Source organism: Choloepus didactylus, chromosome 2 (genome assembly GCF_015220235.1).
Source record: "Choloepus didactylus isolate mChoDid1 chromosome 2, mChoDid1.pri, whole genome shotgun sequence".
Taxonomy (NCBI): domain Eukaryota; kingdom Metazoa; phylum Chordata; class Mammalia; order Pilosa; family Megalonychidae; genus Choloepus; species Choloepus didactylus.
The window spans coordinates 169,491,048-169,502,724 of NC_051308.1; the positions used below are offsets into that span (position 1 = coordinate 169,491,048).

Sequence of the window (11,677 nt, forward strand, 5' to 3'; positions counted from 1 at the left end):
AAAAATTTGTGAGGACAGTAAACCTTTCTATTTCATCGCTAATCTCTCACTTAATTTTTTCTAAAGATTTTAGAACATCATACATTGGTTTTCATATCACCACTGTTCAGTAGTATCACCATTATTTGATAAAATTCTAATTTTACACAATTTTAGCAGTATGCAAAATACCAATTGATTCAACTCATTAAACTTTTCTGAGATGTGACCTGAATCTGATAAAGCAGCAGGGCTGGCTTGTCAATGTGTATTTGCCTAGTGTTTTGGAATCTAGTTAAAAACGTCTATAGGACATTTACTTTATATAAGTGAAATGTTCTTTGAGAGTTGGAATTGAATGAGGAATCTCAGATTTTGAGTGAAAAATTCTGGTGTCTTAAGTAAGGAATCTTTGCAGCTCAAGAGGGTTGCTAAAACTACTGTAATGTATTTTTATAACCAGGAAAAATGAGAAGAATATAAATATTTATTCAGATAATATAATAGCAGTAAAATACAGTATGTGATTATGACCAGAAGAAAAAATGCCCTGCCCTAAAGATATATTCAATTCCTAATCCTTGAAACCTGTGTATACTACCTTATGTGGAAAAAGAGTGAATATTACATTATATGACAGAATATGTGATTAAGTTAAGGAACTCGAGAGGAGGAGTTTAGCCGAGGTTACCCTGGTGATTCCTAAATGTAATCACCTACAGTCTTATAAGAGAGAGATGTAATGGTGGTTAGCAAAACAGAAGAGAAGAAGACACACACACACAGGAGAAAGCAATATGATGACTAGCAGAGAGAGATGTGACCACAAGCTAAGGAATGCTGACAGCCACCAGAAGCTGAAAGAGGCAAGGAACAGGTTGCCCCCTAGAATTTCAGGGGAGAGTGTGGCCTTGATGTCACACCTTGATTTAGAACTTCTGTCTTTCAGAAGTGTGAGAGAGTAAATTTTTGTTGTTTCAAGCCACAGAGTTTGTGAAACTAATACAGGAAACTAATACCATTTATGGGTATTGACAATTATCTGAGAAATTTTGCTTGTAGTGGGGATAACTGAAAATAGGAGACATAATCTAGTTATTTACCTGATAACTTAAATATCTAACCTGAAGAAGGTTTGTCCTGTCAATGTTCCTTAAAGGAAAAATGAAACAAAGTGAAGGAACAAAAACATCCTTTTACAGAATCACTCAACACTACATGATTATTGGCTATTAGGTTCACAGAAGTTTTGCTTCTCTTCCCAGCTTAAAAACCACATTATTTCTTTTGGTATTAGCTTACAGGTAGAAAGTGTAAACTGTATTGTAATCTTAAAAGGTGCTGTACCTTCATAATGAATGTTCTCCATTCTGTAATGGTGATTCCTTTATACTCTTGGCAGCAGATATATTTGATTAGACTGGTAAGATGTCAGGATGATACAAACTATGTCATAATTTAGTTTACCTCAATACAATTTGTTTGCCATGATTTTTAATTTTAAAAATGGCTAAAAACAGAATGATAACATATGATGTTCACTTTTCTTTTTCTCTGGCTTCCCATGTCCAATAGTGCACAGTCTTGAGACAGAGAAAGGAACACTTCTCTCAGATTCTCTGCTTGAATTTAGTACTTTTCTTTTACTTCCTTCTTTCACCGAATATTCATTAAGTGGCTGTTATATGCCAGGGGCTCTTCAGAATGCTGAGGATATGGCAGTAGATGAGGCAGGTTTGGTCCTTGTCTCTAGGGTCACGGCTATCCCATTAGTGCTTTTGTGCAAATTTAAAAGGCAGCGCCTTTCAGCAGTCATCGCCGAAAGGTACAGGGTTTGCCTAGCTGAGCCAAGCCTGGATTTTGTCCCCCCTTGCTCCTTTGATTGAGGACCTTTGTGCAGAGCACAATGTGCACAGATACAGGCAAGAGCCCTGAGACAGGAAGTTTATTACGTAGCCAAAGCAGATGAATTTCTTAGTCCCTCCAGCCCGTCTCTCTATTTTGAAAAGGGGGCAAAAAGGTGTCTATGGGTTGCTGAATAGACCAGGCTCCATTTCCAAATAAGGTTGCCTATACCAGAGAAGGGAGAAGCTGAAAAGGTAGATACTGATAACTTTCCATTACTGCATGCTTTCTCCTACAGAAGCCGATGTGTTTCACTCCACAGGTTTTTATGAACCTAATTCTTATCCCACAGGTTAGAGAATTTGTTCTATTACGTGTTTCTAAAAGGTGTAATATTGAAGAATAAGCCTTGTGTATGTTGTGTAAGAAACCAGCTACTGCAATGTTTAAAAATATTTTGTAGACTGTAGGCTGCTAAAATTTGTAGAGAGGTGCTAATGGATTGTGATAAACTATTTGGAAGTATGATATATTAAATGAAAAAAATATTACAAGAACACATGTAGCCAGAGCCATAGCACAGATGTGTATGGAGAAAATGCTGCTCTTTTGAGACTACTCCAAATTATCATGTGACAAGTATAGGGAAAATTCTTGAATTTTCAGTATACTTTATCTTCTTTTCATCAGCAGCAAAAATACATGGGGGCAAATTGTTCACAACTCTTCCCAAAATGAAGATATATTTTTATTGTTTCAGGAAAAGCAGTTGTCCATTGGAAAGTTGAAAAGTTTGTGGGATGTGTACTGCATAGGTGTGTATATGTGTATGTGATAGATAGACATGTTTTACTTTAAAAAGATAAATGGAGATTAAAATTTCCTCATCTTTCCCTATCATAGCATAGGGATTTAGGGACAGAACAAGAACTGTTTAGTGATTTAAAATCAGCAGAAAAAATGACTGAATCAGTAATCTAGCTTGCCAAATGGAGTCTGATATACAAGAAAGATTTGTATTTAGGGATTGGGATTGAGTGGGAGTGGAGGAAAGGATGTGAAGGGGGAAAAAGTAACCAACAACATGCTGCAAGTAGTTAGAAGGGAGCCAAGAGAAAAAAAAAAACAGAGCCAAGATCTGGAAGATTCATTCCATCCTAAAATAAGACTTACCACTGCTTAGTTAAGTTGAGGGAATAGTTTATGTTAAAACTGCCTGTAAGTAGTATAGTTCACTATAAATTTTCTCTTGAGATGACTTGAACCACTCAATCAGTCATAATTAGATTTGTCAAACTAGATGTCCTAAAATGGAAACTTATTTATCTTTATTTCTTTGAGATTTAACTATTTAGATTGTGTCATTGTATTTTGGGAACAATTGAGTGTGATAGGACAGAAGGTCAGATACCTTAAAATTTAGCCTTATTTTTCATTTTATTTTGTCTACAGAAAAGCAAAAATATCCTGTAAAGAATCATTTTTGCTTTTCTTCAAATTCCGTAACTGTGTTGAATATGAAAGGTGGAACTCATCTTCTTTTACAGCATCCTTGTAGTTTAGGTAAGAAAGGCTATACGTTTAAGGGCCTCTAGTTTCATATTTTCAGGTCCATAAAAATGAGTTCACAAAGCAGATCCAATCTTGGCTATTACTGACAACAGACCTAAAAAACACAGATTGAACCGAATACAGATATGGTTGACCAGTGGTTCCTCATTTCAGAGCATAGCTGCATGTGGCAGTGGTACCCACATCAGTATATATTACAAACTGTATATTCAGTACCATCTGGAGCAGTGCCATCCCTCTTCTACATCTCATGAAGGCCTGATTCCTACTGAGTCTTTTGCTAGTCAGCCTATATTCCTGATTCTTAATTCCTGAGTCAAGGTCTTTTTGCCCCCAGCCTATCACACAGTTGTCTTATAAATAGAAAGATGCATTAAGTCACAAAATAGGAAATTGTATGGCCCAGGAAAAGCACTTTGCTGAAAGGTAGCCCTTCTCTCTGGAAAATTGCTGGACCATGTCACACTATAGAAAACAATTCCCAGATCCCAGCCTAGGAAGAATTTAGTATTTACTGGGAGATAGTATAATGTAGTAATTAAGAGTTCTGAAGCCAGATTTCCTGATTTGCCTTTCAGTTTCCACTGGACTGTAGGTCTCTGGTCAAATTAGTCAACTTCTTTCTGTGTCTCAGTTCCTCATTATTAAAATGGTGATCATAGTACTTATCTTGTAGGATTGCTGCAAGGATTAAATGGGCTAATATAAGTAAAGTGCTTAGAATGATGCCTGGCTTATAGAAATCATTAATAAATATTAGTTACTTTTATTTTCAGTTCTAAATTCTTTCAAAATACCATGAGTTTCAACGGCAAGATACCATTTAAAGAGTACAATAGTGATACCACAAAATATTTGAACTGAAGAGTTTGCTAATGCCTTATATTTCCTCATTAGAAATTATTCAAGTATTGAGAGTAGACGGAAACTAAGTCAGGGTATTAGTCTTGGGAAACAGAGCCATAAATTGGAAAAGGCCAGTGTTAGGGATAACTTGCTATGATAAAAGAGGAAGACTACAGCATTCTCTATAGTGCTCCTGGCTAGGACCTAGTTTTATCTCAGAATGAGGCTCAAAGCCGAGATTTTATGTGAGGACTAAGTTGGCCTAACATTCGTCATAGGTCTACCTGAGAGGACACCGAAGCAGGTTAGTTAGCCCAAATGGCATCAGGACAGTAGTCTTGAAAGATCTGAAGGGTTGTCAGTAGAACTAAGATGAATGAGAGGAGGTTTCATGAAAACAGTTTGGGTCCTATATTGAGGAAAAAGTTTTCAATCAGAGCTATTTTAAAATAAAAAGGGCTGCCTTCTGGGGTAATGAGCTTCTAACACTAAAAATGTTCAAGCAGATTCTAGCCCATCACTAATAAGAAATATACCTGTCTATTCATCTGTAAAGTGGGATGATAATTATCTATCCAACAGGACTGTTTCGAGAATCAAATGTGTTAATGTATGCATGGCAGTTAGCGTAGCTTGATGCATTACAAATATTCAGTGCATGGAAATTGTTGCTACTACTACCACCTCCAACACTACCATCATTATTGTTATTAATGGATATTCTTGAAATAGCTAAATGATCATGAAATAGCTAAACGATGATGAAATAGCTACATGATCTCTCTAGGTTCTGTGAAAACAGATTGTTAGCTTATGCTTTTTAAGGTCTCTTTCCACTGAGGAAGTTTAGAATACTTAGCAATGGAGACATCTTACATTGTACTATGCGATGTTGTTCTTCATGTGTTTATTATGCTAACTTTCTTGACCATTCTATTATTTATTATTCTCTACTTTATTTAGAATGGCTTAACCTGTGTATAGTTCAGCTGTGTTCTTTGTTAGTATAGTAATTATAGACTTTCTTCTGTTTATAAAGATGAAAAGGAGATGGGGGAAGAGAGGAAAAACTTTTCAAGTTTAAATACCAAGGTCTTTTATTTCTCAGCTGGTAAACAGGTTAGATGAGAATTATTTTAGAAAAAAATGGCACTGTCTTTATTTTCTCCTGAAGGATTCATTATGTTCTAAACTTGGACTTTGAAAGTTTTAATACTTTTTTTTTTTGTCACTAAGTCTTTTCTTATAAAGAGAAATTGAGTTAAAAATAAAATTAAAATCAGCATATTTCCTTCCAAAGTAGTGGGTAGCCTTTTCTTCAAAAGAACAGAACTTGCAGAATCCTGATAGGAACAAAGAGTCTAAATTAAGGATGTGGAAAATATGTGAATGCTAATACTTCTATTGTTGTAAGTATACTCTCTTGGTATAAAATACTTTATGTTAATAAGGGACACCTCTAATTGTTCTCACAGTATGCCATCGATGATGGTGAGGTATGGTTACATAGGACAAAGAAAAGATTTATCTATGAGAAAATAAGGAACAGCAAAAAGGAATACAGATAGGGAAGTCATAAAGTATTCAGAATCTCAGATGGTTCTTGCTCCTGCTTTATAATCTCTGCTTGCTTTGCAGATGATAAATGGAAGCCCTGTTGGAGTTTGGTTTCATTTTTATTTTTCCTTTATGTGTGTTTACTTAGACTCCTTTCTCCTTCAAAGATTTTTTTTCCCTTGCCTATAGGCCTGCAGAGCAATCAAGGCTGAACAATAGGTGCCTTCTATTTCAAGTGGGCAATTTGCATTTCTGAGGATCTCCTGACTGGAGGAAACACATTTCACTGGGGCTTCTGCAGCTCACAAGAATGTTTCTTCTATAAATTTGTCTCACCTTTAGCAGGATAGGATGTTATCCAGCTTTTACACTCATGAGAAACAGAAGACACCTAAATTTGCACAAAGTAATTGTTTTTGTTTCCTCTGTGATTCAGTGATTCATAAATAGAACTGTTGAGTCCATATTCGTCCCTGGTTTTCAAACTGCTTGTTGAAGTGTTTTGCTTAAAATGGAGCAGGGAGGCCAAGAAAGAGTAGTAAAGCAAGAAATTGAAATTTCTAAAACCTGCCCTTGATGAGTGCTGTGATATTGGGTCAACCACTTTGCCATTCTGAGTCTGTTTCTTCATTTGTAACATGAGTTACTACTCCTCTAGAGCGCTAATATCTGAAAATTCTATGCACAGGGTACCACTAACTAACCCTCCTTTCCTTCTTGCAACAAGGAAAGATTGTGTATCTATGAAGTGTCAGGCAAGTGGTTGTAAATACAAAGATAGATAAGACATGGCCTTTGCCCTCAATGGGCTCACACACAAATAAGTTCAGTATGTTGTGACATTTGTTAAAAAAATAAAATAAAAGGAACTTCAGAAGCAGGCTTTACAGTGGAGGCGATATTTTGGTTGGATCTTGAAGAATGGAAAGGAATTTACTAATGAGGAATATGTGTTGAGAGAGGGGAGAGTTTCGAACTCGGGGGGATACCAGTATCTAAGGGCTGTGCAGAGGCCTAGAATACAGTGGAGACTTAGGAGGCCAGACAGGTAAGAGGAAAAGCAAGAGTGACTGGTGTCCTGGAAGCCATGGAAGATAGATTCAAAGAAGTGCTCATCAGTCATGTCAAATGTCAGTCACTAAGGGACTACTTAACCACCCCTGTCTGTTAACAGCAGAGTTAATTGGAGACCTTGTTGTGGGTGGTTTCAGATGGAATCAAGAGGAACAATGGGAGGGAAGACACATTGCTCTAGGTTTAGAAGTAAATGTGATGTGGAGACAAAGTATAGATTGTTATTTTCAGAAGCTTGGGTACTTGGTTGGGAAGAGGAGAGAAGATATAGGAAATGAGATTGTAGGATCAAACAAGATTTTTTTCCTTTAAAGTAGGAGAGACGTTGTGTTTATATATTGAGGGAAAAGAGGCAGTTGAGAAGGGATAGTCGATCGATGCAGGACAAGAAAGAGATGCAAGCCATTGTCCTGCTTAAAATTCTCCAATGTCTGGTTTGAACTACAAAGTCCTTTGGGTTCTGACTGTTCTTTACCTCTCCAATTTTCTTTGTAATCATCCTCTGCATGCATTTATTTATTTTTTTTTTTGAAGTGACCATAACTTCAAGATTTTATTATCATAATAAAACAAAAGACAAAGCTTAGAACTGGATCACTTGGCCCTTTCTCTTCTTGTCTCCTCCCAGTTCAAAATGTTTGCATCTCTTAATAGCCAACATTCTCTTAGATCTGCAGTTGGGCTCAACGCATTCAAGCCTCAGCACAATCTTCTTTGTAGTTTTAGCCTTCTTCCGGAAAATTGGCTTAGTCTGCCCACCGTAGCCACTCTGCTTCCTGTCATAACGCCGCTTTCCCTGGGCATATAGAGAATCCTTGCCCTTCTTGTACTGTGTCACTTTGTGGGGCTGGTGCTTACCACACTTCTTACAGAAGGTCCGGCGGGTGTTAGGAACGTTTACCATGTCTGCTGGAGCGCTAGCAGCGCGAAAAGAAAGAGGCCGGGCCGGAAATGGAATCCTCTGCATGCATTTAATGCACCTAAGCTAAGTATATATTGTTGTATGTCTTTGTATATGCCCTTTTTTTTTTTTTTTGACTGGCTAATTTCTACTCATGTTTACAGCCTTGCTCATATTCAGATGACCCCTTTCTATGGGAAACATTTCCTGACATCCTTCCCCTTCCCCCCTCAGCCTGGGTAAATCACTTTACTTTGAACTTCTATAATATTCTTTGTAGACCTGTATGTATTAATCACATTATATTAAAATTTTCTTTTTATATGTCTGCTTCTTACAGATGGCCATTAATTCCTTGAGGCCAGAGAGCATTACTTGACAGATAGGTGCTAAATATTTATTAAACAAATCAAGGTAGTGGGAGGGCATCACCAGGGTATAATGGTGCCTAAATGCACTCTACTTTTTCCTTTGCTTCAAAGATCCTTATTTGTTTGATTGTCTCTCTGTTCCCTAGTTCTCCTCTAAAATAGTTACAGCCTTCTGGGTCATTAGGAAGAGCTGCTGGGATAGCAGATGGTTGGTATTAGTATTGTTACTTGTTCCAAAGCCAAGACAGACACCACTAATTAATTACTGCACTTTCTCTGAGAACCTGAGTGCCACCTCTTTTTATAAGCTCTATGTAGCTATTATTAATGAATCAGAGTTGACACTTGAGATAAAAATAATTTGCTGTCCTTATACATCTCACAAAGTCTCTTATTTTTCTTAAACCTTTTCTACAACTGCATTATGAAACCTCCCTTATGCTCTAAAACTCCTTTCCTCTCTTGGCTTTCCATGAATCCATCTAGTCTCTTTTATATGTGGATGGTCTTCAAACAGTGAAGCTCAGATGGGTTTTTATTTTCTTTCATAATTTATTATACGATTTCTGCTTTTATATATAAATAGATAATATTAAGCCCATTATTAAGATGAGGGAGCTTGCAATCATTAACTTTGTTAGAATTATAGCAAGAGGGATGCTGAGGGGGGAGAAAGACTATATTATACCTACAGAGAAAGATTGCATTGCACCTGTAAAGAAAAATATATGGAGAAGTAAGGAATTTTTCCTGATCATGACCTTTTTCCTAATCCCTCATCTGCACTTCCTCACACCATGCCATATAATTTAGTTCAGTAAAAATTCATTGAGTACTTATTTGTGCTAAGTACTGTAATAGACAAAGGAAAAGCAAGTATGAGTGAAAGACAGCCCTCAGGGAGTTTACAATCTTATTACTAGGGAAGGACAATGCATGCTAGGTAGATAATATGTACAGATGTTAAGAGCAAATACATAGGTATGCATAGGATTACAGTGGAAAACATGCTAATATAAGTTGGTCTGAATTATCCAGCTTATCCAGCTGTCTTGCTAGAATTACTGAGATCATTGCTAACCTTTCAATTTTACATTGTTTGTATGTACTCATCCTGAAATGGTTTATCTCTAATGATAAAAATCACTTATACTTTTGTTCTTAATCTTGAATCACATTTGTATATAGGGTAATTCTCTTGAATCATGGAAACCCTAAATGGATAAGAGCTTATAGTCTTCCAATATGCTTTTATGGGTGAAAACACTTTGAAACATTATAAACAAGGTGAATACTGATTTTCTGGATCAGAAAGTAAGAAGTTAGAGTTCAATAAGACAAGAGTTAATTGATTCAGAAAATATTACTCATTAATTAGTTTGTTATTGATGTTGTTTTTAATAAGAGAAGATTATCCAGACTTTGTTGAGTTTGTAGAATTGATTTGTTATGAGGCAAAAGACAAACTTTATTTAGAAAATTAAGCACAAAAAAAGAAATTTCCCCCACCCTGTTTACTCTTGACTCAGATTACAGCACAAACTTCAGAGAAAGCCTTGCTAAACTCCTTGTATTCTCCAGTGAACATTAAAATTAGCACCCGCGTGAATATTTTTAAAATAAGGAACAGAATGTTCCCAGTAAACATAAAGAAGATTCTGATATAGATACGGCCAAATGTTTCATTTTCATTTTTTAATGTAATGCTGTTACAACTTAGTTGCAACATTATTCCCTGCATGGGGGCCCCCTAATTATTTCATCATGCAGCAGGAAATCCTGGTAGGTCATATATAAACAGCCCCAGGCAGGAACCTCTTCATCTGATAGAGCATGACATCTGACATCTGTGCAGCCTGCTGATCGCCTGCCACAATTAACCAGGAAGCTCAGACATTAACTAATGCAAAGGCAACTGAGAGCTTGGGATAATGTGGAGTAGCAAAGGTCTTTCCTAATAATACCTGTGAAGATGAAAAAAGTGACAGCAAATGGGTGACAGTTTTCTCAGGAACTGAACCTTTGTCCTCTTTTCTCTATTTTCCAAGAAGCATCAAGCCATTTTTGTTTTTTGTTTTTTGTTTTTTTTAACCTCCCTCCTCTTCTACTTCTTATGTATGCATAATTTCCCTTGACTTTGAATGGGACTTAAGTGCACTTAGAGGCTGCTGGATTTAGCTCTTGGTATTGTTAATGCTTACTGCTGGAGTGGGGGTGGGTGCCCTTTCTGGGCCTCACTAATTAAATGAAACCCAGAATGGAACCTCTATATAGAACCAGTTGAGGGATTGAGCTAGCACCTGCTTAATAGGCTAATTGTTTCTATTAGATATTTATTTTTTTTTGGAGGCAATTGCTAAGACAGTGGAGTGATTTGCATTACTAGGGATTTCATTGTATTGCCTACTAAGAGAATAAAGTACAATTTTCAGATTTTATTTTAGTGTTTTAAAGCTGTAGTCATTCATACCTTAATTCAATAAATATTTACTGAGTATGTGTTACTGTATGCTTCATCCAGGGCTGCATGAGATGATATCTGCCCATGAACATAGTCGTTTGAAGGAGATGGACCTGTAAAGCAAATAACATGAGAATGTGGTTAGTGGTTGTAACATGGTTTAAGTAGTGATAAGGAGAGAAAAACTAACTTAAGGGGAAATCAGGAAAAATAGTGTGGAGGAGGTGACATTTGATCTGGCTCTCTAGTGATAAGTAAGAGTTCACAAAGCGAGGAAGAGTGTTAAAGAGTGAGGAACAAAAGTGATGGCATTGCGATGCGGCATAGCAAGGAATGTTCCAGGGAATTTAAGGAGGATTAATATTGTGGGCACATAAAATGTGTGTGGAGGGAGGTTTGAGGGAGATGGAAGGAGACAGGACTAGAGAGGCAGGCAGAGGCTGGATTGCAAGGGATGTTGGGGGCCATGCTAAGGAGTTAACGTACAGGCTTGTTTTTTTTAATTAAGGGAAAAATATTGCTGTAACTATACTTTTGGAAGATCGTTCCAGCAGAAGCATGTAGGATAGACTGGAGAAGAAGAAAGATTTGGGTCAGGAAACCAGTTAGGAAGCTGTTTCAATAGGGAATCTCTACGTTAATTTGATTCCTTCAACAAATAAATGCCTTAGAAGGTGAGAAAAGATACCTTTGAATTTTGATGTCTTGGTGTTTTAAATGATGCTGGTTTGGCTTCATGATTAGTTTCTCTTTATTCTCTTTCTCCTTACTCTCATTCCCCATTTTTAATTCTCTATCTCTGCGTCTGAAACCAGAAATCACTGGAATCACACCCTTAGAGGTTAAAGCTCTTGCCCAGCATTCCAATCATTTCAGCACTATCCAAGTTGAACTCTTTGAAGTATGCATTGGTAGTGATGATGCAGCAGATATTTCCAAAATAATCACTAGTGGTTTGTAATAAAGAAGGATGCCTAACAGATGAAGACTGAGAAATATATATGGTCAGTTATAATTGACTTTAAAAAAAAGCAGAGCACAAGAGTTCGATAAAAAGTCTGTAGAATTCGG

The 11,677-nt window shown here is 36.7% G+C and overlaps 1 protein-coding gene across 1 annotated transcript; it reads right to left on the minus strand.

Annotated features, from left to right (window-relative positions):
• Positions 1 to 7,407: 7,407 nt before the first annotated feature.
• On the minus strand, positions 7,408 to 7,806 carry LOC119518842 (60S ribosomal protein L36a-like). Its single transcript, XM_037816256.1, has one exon. It carries the CDS (start codon positions 7,775 to 7,777, stop codon positions 7,457 to 7,459), a length of 321 nt encoding a protein of 106 aa, XP_037672184.1. The 5' UTR covers positions 7,778 to 7,806; the 3' UTR covers positions 7,408 to 7,456.
• Between the last annotated feature and the right edge of the window lie 3,871 nt (positions 7,807 to 11,677).